Raw genomic sequence first — 20,644 nt, forward strand, 5'->3', positions numbered from 1 at the left:
AATTGAAAATAAATTAAAACTATGAAAAAATGGGGAACTAACTTTTCGGGGGCTCAAAAAAAAATAATATAATGTAAATAAATATAAAAAATATTAGTAAAATTACTAATCATATGAATAAAATTAACAATTACAATTATAATGATGATCAAAAATTAAATTGTGAATCAAATAATTTTGTAGCCCTCTACAGGTAAAAGTGGGAATTAACAGAAACTGTCAAAGGAATTAAAGTCACTCAATCGATAAAGCAAGAGGGTAAAGAAAGGGAATTTTATAACAAAAATTGTAAATTGTGAAGAAAAAATTAATTTGTCTAATTTGATAAAAAATTCTCTTGACAATTTTAACTATACATGCAAAAATGATAAATTATCATTAGGACCATGTACCAACAATTGATAACAACTGAACCTAGCAATTGAATTATCTATCGAGAAACACGTTTATTCACTGTAGATAAAGTAGATTCTAAACTTATACCCACTAAGTAACGTTACCAATTGTGGTACTTCATTTTTCTTTTCCCATAAAAAGATATTTTTAAAAAAAAATAAACAACACTTTTTACATATCAGCAAAAAAATTTTCAATAAACAACAAAGCTAAAACACTACATACTACAGTTGAAAATAATTATCGAACCATTTTCCGTTTCCAAGCAACAAGAGCAATACAAATTTTGATATCTACATTGCAGCCTGATTCAAGATACACGTTGACATTTCTTTTTAAGTAGTCACGGTTGCTCCTATGTCAGACCAACTTACCTCTGAGCCGATATATTTCATTAAAAGAAAAAATATATACATTTACAAAATTTTTTCAAACAATTATGTTAAATCAAAAGTCTGGTGAAATTTCCGATTCTAAGCTAATGCAGGAGGAACAGCAGGAAAAGTTTCCAAAGAAGATATCAGAATTAAGAACAATTTTAAAGGTTTAAAAATGAATTTTTTTTAAAAAGAACATGAGAAACAAATGTGATTTTTTTAGTTTTCTTTGCTTTCTTCTTTTCTGTTTTAGGACACTGAGAAAAATTTGACCATTTGTGAAGAACTTATTACGACCTACATTCAAAAGAGGTCACAGGTATGTTACAATAAATTTTTATTTTTTCTATCAAAAATTTATAAAATATATTTAGAATTTAAATATATTTATATTAAATATATTTATATTATTCCTAATATGTCAATACGATTACAAATCTATCAATTCAATTACAATTCTATCAATTCGATTACAATTCTGTCAATTCAGTTACAATTCTATCAATTCAGTTGCAATTCTACCAAAGAAATTGCAATTCTATCAGTACCATTATAATTCTATCAATATCATTACAATCCTATCAAAATTGTTTCTAATTTATTATAAAATTATCAACGAGATTATTTAATATACACAAAATACTATCAACTAATTGAGTATTTTATTTTATTTATTTTGAATATTTATTTACTTTTAATTTTTATTTTTAATTTTTATTTTTCCATTTTATTTTTATTCATATTCTATTGGAAAATGATTATCGAAACTAACGATTATAAAATTATAAATATTAAAGGAACTTTGACAAAATGAATACAGAAGGAAAAAAGATTTTTCCCTCTTTCTATAAATGAAAATGATAAATTAGAAGTAATTATTATTCATCATCTCAGGAGAATTTATCTTCTATGATGCCAACCACTAAGACCATAGCCTCCGTATATTAAGGGCACTTTTGGATACCAAGCTCCGTGCCAACCTAAACTTGCACCACTCAATCCACCCAGTCCACCCCATCCACCCCAACCGCCGCCGCCGCCCCATCCTCCATGTCCATATGAAAGTCCATGGCCCAAACCAATGCCGTGTCCTAAACCAATGCCGTGTCCTAAACCAATGCCATGTCCTAAACCAATCCCATGGCCTAAATTAAGTCCATAGCCCCATCCAGAACTAGCTCTAAAAACAAAAGTAGAAAATTTATTTTTCTCCTTCCCTGAAAATCGTATCTTTTGCAATTATTTCTTTTAAGCCAAGCGAAAATACAACTAGAAATAATATTTTATTAATAGAGTTATATATTTAGGCATCCCAAACAATTTATTTAGCCAAACTTTCATCTGAAGGAATTTTTAATAAAGTAGTGTTTTTTTAAAATATATCTTGGTTAAAATTTGTATTATCTTAGGGGAATTATTATTGAACGAAATTGTTAAAAGACATTAAAGAAATTGTTAATTCATTAAACATAATTTTTTATTTATACAATTTCTGTTGAATAAATATGATATTTAGCCAAATTTGCATTAAAAAGAATTTTGATTCAGTACTATTTTTACTATTCTTTAGTAAATAGCCACATTTTTTTAGCCAAAGTTTTGCTGAAAATTCCCTTAACAAACTTGAAAAATTCCCTTAACTTATTTAACCAAATAAATATTAAGCAGAAATTTTATTTAGCGAAATCGTTATTTAATCAAATATTAATTCAACATAATTTCTATTTAACACAATTTTCATTGAATAAACCTGATATTTTGTCAAATTTGCATTTAAAAGAAATTGTTAACTAGTAATATTAATTTACTAATTTTTGGCATAATTTTTGCTAAACAATTCCTTTAACGAAATTATTAATTGACCAAATTTGTATTAATCAGAATTTTTATTCAATAAAACCGTAATTTAAACAAATATTCATTAAACATAATTATTATGTAACTTAATTTTCTTTGAACAAATTTGTTATTTGGTCAAAATTTTATATAAAAGAATTTCTATTCAATAATACTATTTTATTATTTTTTGGCCAAATTTTTGCTTAAAATTCTTTTAGGGGAATAGTTAATTAACCAAACTTGTATTAAATAAATTTCTCACTTAACGAAAACGATACTGAAGCAAATACTTTTTAAACATAATTTTTACTTGACACAATTTTTTTTTGAAGGAATGTTTTATTTAACCAAATTTGAATCTAAAAGATTCTCTATTTAGTAGCGCTTTTAACCGAATTTTTGCTAAATACTCCCCAAATGGAATTAATAATTAAAAAATTTTGTAATAAATTGCATTTTATAAATTAATTAATTAAAATTCTATTACATAGTTCTTTTAGCCAAATTTTTGCTTAATAACTTTCTTAACGATATTATTAATAAAACAATTTTTTTGTTCAATCGAATTAAATTAATAAAATAATTAATATAAATTTAATAAATTAAATTGTAATAAATTTAACTAAAACCGTTATTTACCCAAATATTATTAAACATAATTTTTGTTTAACACAATTCCCATTGAACAAACCTGTCATTTAGCCAAATTTTTATTGCAGAAAATTTTTTATTATATAGAATTTCAATTTAACCCCTTCACAGTCGAGTGAAAATAAAGTTTTTGTGCCATAAGTGTTCAAAAAAAAATTTTTTTTTTAAAATCATGATATTGTCATATTATATGTTTTTGAGGTCACTGATTCAAAATCCGTGGTCGAAAAGCCAAAATTCAAAATGGCGGCTTCAAAATATCCACCAAAAAAAAATTAAAAAGTTAACGAATTCGTTAACTTAAAAATTTTTTTTTAGCTTTTTTAAAGCAGCCATTTTAAATTTTGAATTTTTGACCACGGATTTGGAATCAGCGACCTAGAAAACCCCCGAGTAGGCATTTTAAGGTATTTTTAGACAGATTCGTTAACTTAAAAATTTTTTTTGGGCGCCATTTTGAAGCCGCCATTTTGAATTTTGAATTTTCGACAACGGATTTGGATTCAGCGACCCCGAAAACCCCCGAGTAAGGATTTTTAGCCATATTCGTTAACTTTTAAATGTCTTTTTTTTCGATGGCCCTATAGAGCCCATGGACATACAGGGCACGACATTTTTATGGCTCTATAGAGCCCACTGACAGTGAAGGGGTTAAAAAAATTTTTACTCGACGAAATTTTTATAAAAGAAATTTTTCGTTAAATTAATTTTCATTTAAAACAGGATTTTTATTTTGTTAAAAGTTTCATTTTTGTTTTTCACAAGAAAAATAATAAACTTTTTTTTAAAAAATTTCTTTGTTGAGAAATAGTGAGTAGAGAAATATTATAAAAAATTTTCTATTCAAAAATTTGTAAATATTTGTTAAAAAAGTATTTCTAGAAAAATTTAGAACAAAAAATTTTTTTTTAAGTCGCAGATAAATTTTACTAAAGTTTAAAAAATACTTTACGTGAAACAGCGATTAGTTTCTTTAGAATAGCGAAAGTTAATTAAAATAAATGAAAATTTCGTTAATTTAGGGAAATTTGTAGCTGTTCCAGACGAAGATTTTTCTGAGTGTGGGAATATTATAAAAAAAAACATGTTTAATGAAAAATGCAATGAATAAAAATTTTAATAGAAATTCGACTTAAGAAAAGTTAAATGTAAATTACAACCTAACAAAAAATAAATCAAAAATTATGTTTCATACACCCAGAGAAATATTTTATTTGAAGCAAATATAATTTATTTGAATCAAGTAAATGTATATTTGTTACAGAGCATACTAAATTGTTTATTTGTTTTAAATAAAAAATGTATTCAACACAACAAAATTATTATTTGTAGCAAATAAAACTATTACTTGAATGAAATAAAACTATTACTTTAATCAAATAAAATTTATTTGCTCCAAATGAAAATTATTTAAAACAAATAATTAATGTAGCCGGCTTTTAGTCAAATAATATTTTTTCTGGATGTGAAAATTTAGTAAAGTAGAGAATCTGTTATAAAAAAATTAACAAGTTTCTGAATTTTTTACTAAACCAAAAAATGCAAAAAAAAACTATAAAAAAATGTATAAAACACAGTATAAAAAATCGTATAAAATACAATATAAAAAAGCTACAAAATATTTTACAATACAAATATTCGGCTAAATAAAAATTACACCAACTAAAATTCAGCTCTGAAAAAATTTGCAAACGCTCAATTTCCATCTAACTTCAATAAAAGACTACATAATATTTTACACCTAGACAAGAAATTACTCAATTTTAATTTTATAACTTTATTTACAACATTGTGAAGAAAGAAGTAAGTGTACATCTACAATTTTTATTTAAAAACCACTCCCCTCTTCTTCATCGAAAGAAAAAAACTAATTCGACTAATTTTCAAAAACAAAAATACACCAAAATGTACGAAAAGAATTTGAAAAAAAATCCCATAATAAAATCTATTTTCGCAACAATGACACAATCACTAAATAAAACAATACACAGTGTGCTAATTAAAGAAATTACTAAAATGAAACATAACTTTTTCTACAGCACAATAAACGTTCACTGTCAATCGATTTTTTTCCCTTACCCCTATATATTTACCAGTTTTATTATCTCCTGGACTTTGTATTGTTTTTTACTACTTTCCAATAAGAAAGAATGTCCCTAGTTTAGAATGTGAAATGTTAAACATCAAAATTTGTACGTTATTAGACACTTACTTCTTTACTTTCGCAATTTAGATTGTCTCTATATATACAAGATTGCCGTTTATATTTTCGACATTCCTTTTATTTCTTTCTTTATTCTTTTTTCTTTTTTTCTTTATTCATTTTTACTTTATTCTTTTTTTATTTATCCTTTTTTTATTTATTCTATTTTTATTTATTTTTTTTCTATTTAATCTTTTTTCATTTATTCTTTTTTATATTTAAAAAATATTTACACTCTGAAATTAATTCCCTCTGGTGAGATTATAATTTTTAATTGAAAAATTTCGACTGTAAAATTTTTTATTCAAAAATCACACCAATTTGAAATTAATTTCCTCTTGTGAAAATATAATTTTTAATTGAAAAATTTGGATTGTAAAATTTTTTATTCGAAACCAAACCAATTTGAAATTAATTTCCTCCTGTGAAAATATAATTTTTAATTGACAAATTTCGATTGTAAAATTTTTTATTCGAAACCAAACCAATTTGAAATTAATTTCCTCTTGTAAAAATATAATTTTTAATTGACAATTTCGATTGTAGAATTTTTATTCGAAAATCACACCAATTTAAAATGAATTCCCTCTCGTGAGAATATAATTGTTAATTGACAATTTCGGTTGTAAATTTTTTTCACCGATAATAATCATAGCAATTTGCCAAAAAAATATGAAAGTTTAATAAAGAGAATCTGCGGGAAAATTATTTTTATTGACACTTACATAGGCCATCCGAGGCCGCCTGCACCCCACAATCCTAAGCCGTAACTTCTTTTCTGAATTATTTTATCCGCCGAACTTTCCCCGTTGTACGATTCCAAAACAGGAATATCGGATTCAAAATTATTCACCTCCTCGCGATTTGTTGCATCGTCGTAGGTACTGCCCGAAACTAGGACCACTAATAACGGCAAAATTAACTAAAAGAAGAATTTTTTTTTTTTGAAACAAAAAGCACTTTTAGAAAGTGTTTTAAAAAACACTTTTTGTCAAAAACTATTTTCTTTTACTGTGTCAGAGAACTTGATTATTTTCACTATCTAAAAAGGTGGGAAAGAAGAAACTAAAATTTTTTTCGAAATACCAAAAGTGGTGCGAGACAAAAAAAGTGCCCGGAAATTTTTATGTGAAATTCTATCGAATTTGGTATAAATTTTAATCGAAATTTGAAAGTAACTAACAGAGTTTTTACAGGAAAAAAATTTATAACTGAAACAAGGATAAGTTTCTCCAGAATAGAAAAAGAATAATAATAATTATTATTATTATTATTATTATTATTATTTAAATATTAAATTATTATTTTATTATTATTTGCTTCAGTTGAGGAAGAATCTGGCGGACAGTCAAATTAAAAGTTAGTCCAATGTTATAATTTCGTATTTTAAAAAAGAAAAATTAATTTTAAATTTTTTTTAGTGGAAGGGTAAAAATTTATATTTTTAACATTTTAAACAATTAAAAGTTGCATTTGAATAAAAATTATAATTTTTTACAAATAAGAAATATTTGTTAGATTTTATTAGTAGGGAAAGTTTTAACGAAAAATCTGGCGGTCAGTCAAAACTCAAAACAAAAGTTAATTCAATTTCATAATTTCATATTTTAGAAAAAAAAATACTAATGCAATTTTAAGTTTGTTTTAGTGCAAGGACATAGATTTAAATTTGTAAAATTTTAAACAATTAAAAGTTGCATTTGAATGAAAATTACAATTTTTACGAATAAGAAATATTTGTTAGATTTTGAGTAGTAGAGAAAGTTTTAACCAAGAATCTGATGGACAGTCAAAACAAAAGTTAATCCAATGTTATAATTTCGTATTTTTAAAGTAGACAAATTAAATTTTTAATTTGTTTTCCTTGAAGGGTAATATTTAAATTTTTAACATTTTAAACAAAGTTGCATTTGAATAGAAATCACAATTTCTATTAATAAGAAATATTTCTTAGACCTAGGTTATGTATTTTAGGTTATGTTACCTAAATTCTTTCTCATTGACAGAAAATTATTTTAATTTTAATTTAATAATTAATTTAATTATTATTCAAATGCAACTTTTAACTGATTAAAATGTTCAAAATTAAAATCTTTACCCTTCCACTAAAACAAATTTAAAATTTTTTCTTTTACTTTTTAAATACAAAATTATGACATTTAATTAATTAATTTTTGTTTTGACTATCCTCCAAATTCTTCGTTAGAACTTTTCCTACAATAGAAAAACTTATCGCTGTTCCAGCTAAAATTTTTTTCCGAGCACAAATTCTCAAGAGGAATTTCCAAACAATTCAAGTAGAATTTCACTTTTTTCGCAATAATTCTAAACTTAAGTGCAAAATTTTGAAAAAAAATACAAGGGGGAAAATTTTGAGATTTTTTAAAACAATTTTCGATTATTGAAAATTTTGTCAAATTACGAAGGAAAAAAATAGAAAATAATCACTGCACGTACAAATTTTACCGTCTTACCAGGAGCTTCATATTATTTATCTAAATGCAACTTTCAACTGATGTGTGGACTTTCGATTGACAGTTCTTTTATACTATCTTTCCGTTATAAAGTTGCTTGCCAGAATATGGTAAATATAAGAACAAGACTGGTCTCTCGCTTACGTACAAGTACTACTCACCACTCCCGTTTTACTTTACAAACATAACAAACGTAATAAGCATTTCATAAGGGCAGTGACTTACGTGCAAGGTGAAAAAAAATTCCCCACTTGATTTATTTATACTAGAAGTAAATACCATTTTTTTATTCACATCAAGAACGTGATAATTTTTTTAATTATACAAAATCGACAAAAGAAAGGGAATTTTTACATGAATTAAATAATTTTTACCTTTCTACCTAATCTTATCACTATTTAGCGGAATTTCTACTTGAACGGAAATTCTATTTAACTAAAGTTCCATTTAGATTAATATTTAACAATAATATTTAAGTTTGTTCAATTAACAGTAGATTTTTTATTTTTCCAAATTTTCATTTAACAGAATTAAAAATTCTGGTCAACTAAATTAACATCACACTTGGCAACTTTAGCCAAATAAAAATTGCTTTTCCTTACCATTTAACAGAATTTGTATTTAACTAAAGTTCCAATTAATTTTATATTTAATAATTGACTAAATCTTTATTTACTGTTTAACATTTTGTTCTTTTTACAGAATTCTGAGTTTCTAAATTTTTATTTAACAGAATTTTCAGTTGGCTAAATTATAATTTAATACAATTTCTAATTTGAAATTCAATTGTGCAGAAAATTGGCTAAATAAAAATTTGCACTTCTTTTGAATTTTTGTTTAACACAATTCTCGTCAGCAGAATTTTTTACAAGCAAAAGTTTCATTCGGGAAAATTTTCATTTAACAGAATTTCATTTAAAATAATTTTTGTTTAACTGACTTTTTATGTAACAGAATTTTACTTACATAGAATTTTCATTTGAGACAATTCTTCTGTAGGTTTATTCGGAAAAGTAAAAAATTCATCAAATAATAATTTCGTTAAAATAAAAATTAAATTTTACGTAAATTCGAATTTGGAATTTTAGAATAATAGAATTTACATCAAATTTAAAATTTTAAGTAATTTCTATTTTAAAGAAATTTTTATTTGATAAAATTGTTATTTATTCAAATAAACATTTTGTAGAAAGTAGAAACGTTGTAGAATGAAAATTCTAAAAGAACTCTGCTAAATTTGTTAAAAATTTTGAAATTGAAAAATTTGTTAAAATACAAATTCTGTTTGTTCGAAACTCTCTTTATTGAAAATATTTTTTATAAAAATAAACCTTTGAAAAATTGTCTCGAATAGAAATTCTATGTAAGGAAAATTAATGTAAATAAAAACTCAGTTTAATAAAAAATTCTTTTAATAGAAATTCCCCTGAATAAAAATTCTGCTTGTAAAAAATTCTGCTAGTGGGAATTTTGTTAGGTGTAAATTTAAAAGAAAAGAAAATCTTTATTTAGCTAATTTTCCAAATTTCATTGTATACAGACTCTACTATTAGAAATCCTTCATTATGAAATTTCCCTAAAACAAAAATTATTTAAAATAAAAATTAAATTTCATCTAAATGTCATTCAACAAAAATTTTACCAACAGAAATTCTTTCTAATAAAAAATAACAAAAATAAATAAAGAATAAAAATATGTAAATTAATAATAACAGAAATAAATAATAAAAATTCCTTCTAATATAAACTCGGTTCGAAAGAAAATTCAATTGTAAAATAAATTCGATTAAAAAAATATTTTTCATCTAATTTACAAACAGTCAGAAGTTCGATATTTGTAATTATGTCACATTAAATTGATTACTTGAAGAAATGTTTTTTTATTGTAATTGCATCAATCGAATTAGAATAAGAAATAAAATGCAAATTAATGACTATTACAACTGAAAATTTTCAACTCTATTTAACGGGAGAGAACAAACAAACCATGCTATATAATACTTGAGGAAAAGACTTTCTTTAATCAAGGAGAAATCAATCGGAATCAAACTGTGAGATAACTATTACAAACGATCCGGATATGCGATGGTAATTAAAATATAATCCTATAATGAGTTGTTAAATACTTGACCGAACTTATTCTTATCGAACAAATTACCATCATCGAATTAATTTCCAAGAACAAAATCTCTCAAGATTTTTAATTTTGAAGAACAAAACACTTCTGTTGTAATTCATTCATCCAATTATTAGCCAAATTTAACTAATTTATTGCTAACAGTAAATTACCAAATGTAAAAATTATTAAACTTAGATATTAAGTTAATCAATTATTAATTAACTATGTTATTAATAATTATTAATTTTTAATTAATTAATTATTAATTCATATTTTATAAATAAAATACGTAATTTATTTAATCAATTTTTTTACTAATTAAGAATTAGAGAGTAAATTATCAATTACACTGGAAAAAAATTTATTTGTTTCAAATAAATATTTACTTGAATTAAATAATTTTTATTCAAATCAATTAAATGGTAGGATTTGATTCAAATACCGAATTTATTGATTCAAATACAATTACTTTTGTGATTTAAATAAAAATTATTTGATTCAAGTAAATATTAATTTGATAAACAAGTAATCGGTTATTTGAGACAAATAATTTTTTTTTCAGTGCAAAAGATGTGAATTCCCTATTAATTACTTAATTAACATATTAAAATCTGTATACAAGTTGAAACCGAAAAATAATTATAATTATATATTCAAAAAAGAACAAATACACGAAATTTTTCTCGATTTTTAATTATCTCAATAGTGACATAATAAAGAGGGACAAATTTCAGTTGATTTCATGGAATTTGATACCGAAGCTGTTTCCTGCTTTCTAGGGCAATAAAAAATAAAATAAGGAAGTTTAATCGATTTATCACTGTTTAACCACACTAACTTGAAGGCACTCGTAACAAAACGTAATATTTGAAAAAAAAATATTTTTTCTTTATATCAATAATACACTTCATTTAATATTATCTATTATTCAGTTTAATATTACATATTCCATGAGTTTCCTTTCTTTATGAATTTAAAGACATCGATTTCAATTTACTCAGCACGGAAAAAATGAATTATACAAAAAAAAAACTTTTTGTAATTTTCTGTACTATATTTCTTATAGTTCCGTAAAAATAATTATTTTATTTATACAGTAATTTGTAGATTATTATTTTTTTATATAGTTATAGATATTTTTTATAGTGCCTATATAGTAACTTGTTTTATATTATATCGACCAATTTAAAATATTTTATTATTACATGTACTTTTTTATGATTAGAAAAATATTACGTGTTACAAATGACAAGTAATTGAAAAAAAAGTTGATTGTATTTTTTTTCATGGTAAGTTTTTTTATAAAGAAAGGCAAAATAAAAAAAAAAGTAAATAAATAGAATTTAGCATCAAGAATTGTTAAAAAAATATTAAGTTATTACATATTTCACGTTTTTTACTACCACTGTCTCAAATAATATTAATTATTGATTGAAGAAGAAGTATTAATTTAATTATTAGCTGAAGAAGATAACAAATATTAATAATATTAATAATAAATAAATAAACAATATTAAAAATAAAATGCTAATTCATTTTACTAAAAAATTAGAAAACATTTTTTACTCAGTAAAATTTAAATTTACCAATTATTTTACTAATAAGTGAAAAATATTTACTAAAATAATAAAATTTGACTAATTTATTTTTATAAGAATTAATAAAAAGTTTTACTTATTTTTACCAATTTTTATTTTTGGTCAATATAATTTAAAAAAGTTAAATTATAATTTTTTTTCTTTAAAAACGCTATTAAAATCAAATCTAATTCGGTTCAATCTATTTTTTATTTAATCTCCATTAAAAATCCATTTTCCTACCAGGTTTCAATTCTTTAGGGCAAAATATATGTGTCTGGAGAAGGGAGGACGATTTTTTCAAAAATTTTCTGGTTTTTTATCGAAAAACCATGTAAAAATCATAATTAATCAAATATAATCATGTTCGGCTAAAATCAGGGAGTGGGGGGAGGCTTTTTCATATACGGACACGCAATTAAATCCATAAGGGTTCCTTCACCGTGAATTTGTGATAGGAACCCTAAAAACAATTTTTATAAATTGTAATAAAAATAAATAATAATAAATTATAAATAAATAATAATAAATAAATAATAATAAATAGGACTCACCAATCGTTGTACGAAGAAAACTTTTTCACTGCGTTCTCCTTTTTTTTGCACTTTCCTCTTCTTTATTTAGTCCTATAATCACAAAAGAAAAATTATCACTAATTTAATTAAGAATATTTTATGGTTAGAAAAATATTACGTATTACAAATAACAAATAAACGAAAAAATATTTGATTGATTTTTTTTTCAATATTAGATGAATTATTTTTATTGAATGAATCAGAAAACATTTTGTCCTCTTAGCAAAATTTAAATTAATTACAATTTTAATTATAAAAATTAAAATAAAAATAATATAAATTTTAATTATAAAAAATATATTTTTATTTACCAATTGCATATAATTATACTAATTAATGAAAATTGTTTAGGCTAAAAAAATAAAATTGATTACTACTCGATTTCTATTAAAACAATTAATAAATTTTATCTACCATTTTTATTTTACTTTCTTATTTTATTGAATTATTAAATTTGAAGAATAACAACGTTTTTACTAATTTAAAAATTAATTTCATTTTACAGACTTTCAACAAGTGAAATGAACACTAAAATTTATTGTCAAGGTCATAAACTTGTAACACGTATTTAACCATTGATATTGAAACAATAGAAAATATAACAGTTGCAATATAATCAACATTTTTACAGTTTCACTTATTTAAATTGGCGAGTTAAGAAACAAATCTTTAGAAACTATTAACTATATAGAAACTTTTATCATTCACAGTTGATTTATTTACATTGGCAAATAACTTCACATACTCAACATTTTTCACCGAATTTTTATTCGGCGAAAACTGTTGCTTATCTTCTAAAAAAATTTAAAGAATTAAATTAAACATTTTAAGAAAAGGAAAAAATTATTATCGCTTTCATAATAATACAATAACAATGATAATAATTATTATATTATTATTGCTAAATTCTTTTAATTTATTTATTACATTAAAATTACTATTATTTTTTTTATTATCATTACCAAATTTGTGAAAAACGACTTCTAAGTTTAAAGCCATTCGAAACAGCTCATAGTAATTTTTTTCGCATAATTATTACTCTCCACCCTTAAAAAGGAAAAAAAAACTCAATAACCCTAGAAATTGCTCACTAATATATGATAATTACGTAACGACCTTTTACACGGATCTGTGAACAGCATGTGCAATGCGCATTGCATTTTTTTTCACAGTTCACTACTGTTCAGCAAGGTTTTGCTTAAGGTCCCACAAAAGGAAAACTAATAACGTCGTCGCGAGGAAAACTTTCTCCGCGATATAAAGCAGGTTCGATTTACTTTCGTAAGTAAATCCAAACTTAGATATTCAACTAATAATTTGTCTTATTCAATGAATTCAATCCTAAAAATTAATTAATAACCATCACAAATTATCTATAATAACAAAAATAATAACAATTATCATAATAATAATAAAATAACAATTCTAATAATTACAATAATAAGTATATATTATTATCCTATAATTATAATAATTATAATAAAAATAATAATATAAATAATAACAACAATAAAATAAGAATCTAATAAAAAAGGAAGCATATAATTTCACTTTGATGCATTTCCAAAAAATAAAAATTGACAAATACAAAGGCGAGAAAAAATAATTATTCCATTTATGGATATTTTTTTCTCCTGCAACATCTATAATCGAAAATGTTTTATACTTATTAAACCATAAAGTTGTTAATAAACAATAATCATTAAAAATAAATGCAATATTTAATACAAACATAAACAAAATTATTTTCTCCTTTGATTAACGTCGTTAATCAATAATTTTTTATGACAACAGAATTTTATCATCACTATTTTTTCCCTCACTTTTATTCCAAAAACTTTCCTATCTTTTGCAATATTGAAATATAATTTCATGCGGAAAAATTGAAATGAGACATCTATTTTTATATTCCATCAAGTTATAATTACATTTTTCAATTTTTATGAAAATCACCTAATTTTGAAACTAGGTAATCATAAAATAATAATATGGATACAGAAATAAAAAAATTGTACCTAATATTAGTCGATTTCTGTTTAATTCAATATTAAATCAAAAAAATCTAATTGATTTTAAAGAAGAAACTTGATAGGAAAATCGTAACAGCATTAAAGATGACATAAGCCATAATGAACCGATTTATACAAATAAACGCGTGCTTTAAATTTTAATGCATCAATAAATCCTTTCACTTCCAGACAGCGAAAAAATACAATCGAATGATGGACAATATCGCAAAAAAGTGAATCTGAATTTTTTTTCCTTTTATTTCTATTATTGCAAAATTGTGATATTTTTTTAAAAAACTATATGAAAAGTAGAAAACAATAACTCAAATAACTATATATAATTATTTTTCTAAAAATCTATTCTACTTTTTAATTTCTAAACATTTTGGTTTAAAATTTTTCTAATGCTCCATTTATCTCAATGACTAAACGAACCTTTTATTTTATGTAATTTCATCTACTTTTCAGAACAGAAAATAATTGTAATTTTTTTCCCCACAAAGAAATTCTTAACTAAATATTGACCTTAATTGTCTAAAATTGAGACTAATTAAGCTAAGTTCTGTATATAAACGAAGGTGTATTTACGCTTTCGATTATTAAGTTATAAAACTGGAGGTAAATATCAAGTTCTTTTAGTGAGAGAAGTAATAAAAGATACGAGGAATTTTCAGCCATAAGCAATAATACAATTTTTAACGATTCGACACATTCTCTTAGTCCAATAGATTTTTTTTTTCGTTTACAACCATTGCACCGTCGCGCTTCAGTTCTTTGAAATCAATGGGTAGATCCATGCAATTGAAGAGAAACTCATTGATGGAGTTGACGGTTCTTTTCAATATTATGCAAAAATTTGTCCCCCACCCTCAAATCCATTGTTTATTGCCTTTGCCAGCGACAGTTGTTACTCAGTTTACGAAAAGACTTTCAACCAACAAGTACACCTCTCTTGGACCAATCTCTAACTCTATTGTATTATTATCTCACTTCTTTAATTCCCTCAACTTTTTTTCCCTTAATAATGTCGATCCATTCGCTAATTTGTGCAATAACTAAATAAATATCAAAATTTAAATTGTGATCATAATTATGTGTAGACAAAATAGTGAAGTGATTTCACGAGAATAAAAAAGTGTTTGTAATACCGAGATAGAAAAGATGGATTATAAGATGATAATTGTTTGGATGTTTCTTCTAAATGGTCACGTGTTGGGAATAATTGTACCGATTGACAATTTCATACAACCAACAGAATTCGGAGAAAAGAAAATCACAAAAGATGGGGAGGACATTTTGATTCAAAAAGTTGAGGAAGAAATGTTGGCTCTAAATAGAACAACTGATCCAAGGGATAAAAGGGCTCTTGGTGTGCTTATACAGGGATTAGTTGAAGCACTTGGTTGGAACCCAATGCCATTACAGATAGCATCATTGCCAAATCCACCAGCAACTCCAGCGCCTGTGCCATTTTTTCCAACCACAGCAGCAAAACCTTTGCAACCACAGACTGCAGCTGCAACCCCAGCACAAGCCAGGCAAAGAGAAACACTTCGCTTAACAGGTGTTGTTAATTTTGGAAATAATTCTGATCTTGTTGGACATCTGAAGCAATACGAAACTATATTTCATGGTCCACGACCTACACCTACAATGCAAAGTACACCCCGACCTTCGATACCACCACCTCCGCCTCCACCTCCTCCGCCACCACCACCACCTATTGATGTACCCGACTACGAAATAGATTATGATGAACGGAACAAGCCAATTAGTGCTCCTAATTTAATAGACGTCAGATCGCGTATTAATGAGAATACCAAATCACCCAATCTGATCAAACTCCGTTCGAATGATGACGAAAGTACCAAACCTCCACTCCTTGTACCTTATTTAGTAAAAATCCCCCTACCAATCGCTCCTAATCTTCCACCCCTACTTCCCGTATATCCATTTGGTAAGGATTTTGATAGTAAATTCAAAAATACCGAACAAATCGAAGACGACGATGATGATGATGACAACAAGAAAGTTTTCGATGATATCGATTTCAAGAACGACGAATTTTTCTCCAGAAATGACAAACAATCGGATGATGAAGATTTCGAGTACCGAAACAAAGAAAGTAAAGAAAGCTACAACGAGGAAAGTAAGGAAATTTTTAGTGACAAGGAAGTGATGGATCCCTCCGGTCTCGTTACAGATTTCCCTTTCGAAAATCCACCGAAGAAGGAAAAAATACCCAAATTGTCAAAGAATAAAAACTACAGTAGTGGACCTTTCAACAAAAATAAACAGCAGACTGATGACCATCATTTCGATAGTAAGGATAAGGGAATAAAGAGTGGAAACGAAGCTAAAAATCCGAACTCTAAAGATAGTCGACTAGATTACAATTCACAAGATAACGCACGAGATAACAATTCACAAGATAATCCACGAGATAATAATCCACGAGATTACAATTCACAAGATTACAACTCACAAGAAAGAGTAACTAATTCAAGAGAGAAAGTTGATTATAATTCGCGAGAGAATATAAATTCCGACACAAGGGAAAAAAATGACTCCGATTCTAAAGAATTCTACGACGATTCGAGAGAAAATGTCAGTTCCGATTCTAGGGAAACCTATGACAGTGAATCACCAGAGTCATTAGACGATGATAATTCCGAGGAACAGTACGAAGATAAATCATCAAATTACGACGACGACGACGAGAATGACAGTAGAGCCAATGAAAGATACAACGACGACGAATCATCCTCAGAAGAATATTCCAAAAATCCTTCGCAAGAATCAACAGACTATGCTGATTACGAGGAAGGATCATCCAAGTACAAAAAACCAGAAGAAGAAAAAACTCCCAACAGTTACGAATCCACGACAATCAGTTACGATAACGAAAAAACAACCGAAAATTACGATATTCCGTTCAATACTAACGAGTATCCATCGACAGTCCTACCGATAAATTACGATCGCGAGAAAAGTAGAGCAAACGAAATTCTCCGTAATAGTTACGGCGAGAGTCTTGAAAAGCAAGGAATCGTCGACGACAAGGTAGCTGATTATTTCACAATGTTCAAGAATCCCGACACTGGTATTTACGATATCAACAAAATCCAAACTACGGAAGCAGAGACATTGAGAAGCAGAAAAAAAATTGATAACCCCAAAAAGGAGAACTACATCCCCGCTGAAAATAAGTACGAAGAATATGAACTCGAAGAAAAACCAGAAGTAACAAGTAAAAACACAAAGTTATCAAAAAAAGTTTTTACCGAAGCGAAATCACTTCCTGATTCGAATTCAAAAAAAGGAGGAAATTCAAAACATCCGAGAAAGCAGTTTAGTTTGAAAACGTACAACAATGGAGATAAGTCAGTGGCTAAAAATGCAAGTAGTATAATTTCTGAATACGATAAACCGTTTAGAAGACGTAATGGTCAATCCGTTTCTAAACAAAATTCAACTATAGTTCCGAATAAAACTGTTAAAAATTCAAGAAAAATTTCCGGTTCCTCATCAGCGACGACAACAACCGAAAAATCACAAATTGAAACATATAGACCATCGGCGAGTAAACGAAAAAAGTCATCAAGGCATCAGTATAACAACACAAGTCCTGTTGCACACGAAACAAAGCAAGACAGAGTAGTACAAATTCCTAGAAAAGGCAACAGACATAACAACCATGATAACAAAGAAACGGTTTTAGGGGAACTTCAGGAAGAATACGTAACATTTACTCCTAGAAACGAAAATTTTGTCCCACCAACTAGAGAGACAATTCCAATAAATTACATATCACCTGGAACTCAAGAATACCAGAATGTGTTTCATCAAACAACTCCTTATTACCCACCAACTTATGAGACAATAGCTCCTGAACATTGGATACTAAGACAATATGAACCAAATGAAAAGCAATATCAACAGTATCCGTTCCCCTATCCATCAGCATCATCACCAAATGTTGAAATCAAAAAGAACTACATTCACCTTCCTAATGAGCATTTAGCAGAATTTAACATCTTCAACAGTTCACATCCTAAAGAAAACTACAGAAACACAAATACAGAAAACTATAGAAATACAAATGGAGAGAACTATAGAAATCCAAGTGCTGACAACTACAGGAATGCGAATACAGAAAATTACAGAAATGCAAATGCAGAAAACAACAAAAATACAGATGCAGAAAACTATAGAAATATAAATGCAGAAAACTATAGAAATACAAATGCTGAAAACTACAGAAATGAAAATGCAGAAAATTATAGAAATACAAATGCAGAAGACTATAGAAATACAAATGCAGAAAAAAATAAAAATACAGACAAGAATAGAAATACAAATACGGGCAAGAGCAGAAATACAAATGCAGACAAGAGCAGAAATACAAATGCAGACAAGAACAGAAATACAAATACAGACAAGAACAGAATTGCAAATAAAGACAAGAGCAGAAATACAAATCCAGACAAGAACAGAAAAAATGTAATACAAGGCAGATTACCAGCTAGAGTAAATAAATACAAAACTCAAAAAAAATTACCAGAATCAGCAGTGGAATCAAGGGAAAACAATTACAGAACACCAGCCGGTCTTCCGGAAAAGCTGACAATAAAAAATCTTCACGAAATCGAAGACAAAGAATTTAGAGCATGGCCCTCGCCGTTCGATTACGTTTTTGATGGTACTGTGACTACAAATGTGGTACGTCCCGTAACCTATCAGCCCTTAACTGCTGTTCTCAACCCTTACGAACAACCAATTTTTACAACACCCATAACACACTATTCACTGAGTCGAAGATCCTCGAAAGACAAAGACTTTGAAAAATCAGAAGGAGAGTATTCATCTCAACAAAATAGTGATACTGATGGTCATCAAAGAAGAATCCCTCAAGAAGAGGGATTTGCTAAAGTGGAAAGGGAAAACTATCCATTAAGCATACTTCCCCAAAGAGGTGAAAACAGAGGAGAAACCAGAGGTGGAAATAGAGGAGAAAAACGAGGAGTAAAAGGAGGGGAAAATAGAAGAGTAAACATAAAAGAAAATAGAGGAGTATATATAGGAGAAGCAGAGAGAAACAGAGGAGTAAGCAGAGAAGAAAACAGAGGAGAAAAAAGAGGAGGAAACAAAGAGAAGTATCCTTCACATTCCGATGATGTAACTGCTTACGAATACGAAACATCTGGTCCAGAAACTGAGAAAACTTCTTCGTCCTTCATTGATCCTCACAATCTTCCTGTCGGTGGTGTTCATTCCCAACATTTCTATCAACCATCTCAGTCGTTTATTAAAACAGTAAGCACTGTCAAGTTACCAGCAGCAAACGAGGATTCTTCTTTTAAATTCGAAACAGCGACAACAGTGCCAATCGAACAAAAATTTAGACGTGTCGAACCAATTACATCAACAAATTGCTCACAAATTTCCACTACGAGAAATAAAAATCGAAGAACCGCAAATTGCAGAGAGGGAAGAAAATTAACAGCAACAACGACAGCAAGGACCAATCAAAAAGAGAGGAATGACAGTCGAGAAAGAGTGCTACGAAAAAGAATGAGAACTACAGGTAAAGAATCAAAAAATTTTTAAGTATAAAGGAAAAAAATTTTAAAGACACATGATTATAAGTTATAAATTTTGAAAGTAAACCACTTTATAATAAGAGGGAATCTGCGAATGGACCTAAATTGATGATTGCACCGGAAGTCACCAGTTATTATGATGACAAGTTCCAAAGGAAACGGAAAGTGAAATAGATAAAGTTAACACTAACCAATTATAGAAATTAGATCTTTACTTTGGTCACTGCTCTCAAAAAACTCTAAACCCTCAGGAGGTTTTTTAAACTGGTTCTGAATTTCTAAATAAATTTAATCAACTATTTAAACATTACAGACAATATACAATACAATTAATTATTTATAATTATATTATACAATTATTATTATTATATAATTATAATAATATATAATTATATAATTATAATAATTTGTAATATTAGGTATGTATATAATTATAACCATTCAATTATAGTTATATACAACATAATTTATATAATAAAATTGCTGTATTAAAAATTTCAGATTAAAAAAAAAAATGAATTCGTATTTATGTTTCAGGAAAAACGGGAAGAAACGATGCGAAAGAATGAACTGGAAACAAAAATGACGGAGGTATTGGAAAACTTAAAAACCAGATTGCTAGTCGAATGATTATGAAAAAGATGTGATAGATTAAAGACGAATTATAAATTATTATCTATTAAATTATAATTTTAACGATTCATAGCTTTTATTATACTTTATTAATTATTAATACTCATCATGTATATGCTTTTGTTAAAAACAAATTTATCTTCGTTTATATTTTGAAAATGTTAATCATAATTAGTTATTTTATATTA

The 20,644-nt window shown here is 26.5% G+C and overlaps 2 protein-coding genes across 2 annotated transcripts; one reads left to right on the plus strand and one right to left on the minus strand.

The window, feature by feature from the left end:
- Window positions 1-1,192: 1,192 nt before the first annotated feature.
- Window positions 1,193-8,063, minus strand: LOC122510217 (glycine-rich protein 23-like). The gene is made up of 3 exons (XM_043624689.1): window positions 7,941-8,063; window positions 6,192-6,388; window positions 1,193-1,953 (listed from the first exon to the last, which is right to left on the minus strand). The coding sequence occupies exons 1-3, from the start codon at window positions 7,950-7,952 to the stop codon at window positions 1,674-1,676; spliced, it is 489 nt and encodes a 162-aa protein (XP_043480624.1). The 5' UTR covers window positions 7,953-8,063; the 3' UTR covers window positions 1,193-1,673.
- Window positions 8,064-15,401: 7,338 nt separating this feature from the next.
- LOC122510196 (putative uncharacterized protein DDB_G0282133) lies at window positions 15,402-20,526 on the plus strand. The gene is made up of 2 exons (XM_043624663.1): window positions 15,402-19,807; window positions 20,361-20,526. Exons 1-2 carry the CDS (start codon window positions 15,409-15,411, stop codon window positions 20,390-20,392), a joined length of 4,431 nt encoding a protein of 1,476 aa, XP_043480598.1. The 5' UTR covers window positions 15,402-15,408; the 3' UTR covers window positions 20,393-20,526.
- Window positions 20,527-20,644: the final 118 nt, after the last annotated feature.

Source organism: Leptopilina heterotoma, unplaced genomic scaffold (assembly GCF_015476425.1).
Source record: "Leptopilina heterotoma isolate Lh14 unplaced genomic scaffold, ASM1547642v1 Lhet_68, whole genome shotgun sequence".
Taxonomy (NCBI): domain Eukaryota; kingdom Metazoa; phylum Arthropoda; class Insecta; order Hymenoptera; family Figitidae; genus Leptopilina; species Leptopilina heterotoma.

Excerpts from the sequence above, each read along its gene's own strand:
- LOC122510217 (XM_043624689.1), bottom strand. Across the intron at positions 1,954-6,191 it reads GGCGGCCTCGGATGGCCTAT|AGCTAGTTCTGGATGGGGCT; the intron begins GTAAGTGTCAAT and ends TTTTGTTTTTAG.
- LOC122510196 (XM_043624663.1), top strand. The coding sequence starts at position 15,409 with ATGTTTCTTCTAAATGGTCACGTGTTGGGAATAATTGTACCGATTGAC. Across the intron at positions 19,808-20,360 it reads AAAAAGAATGAGAACTACAG|GAAAAACGGGAAGAAACGAT; the intron begins GTAAAGAATCAA and ends TTTATGTTTCAG.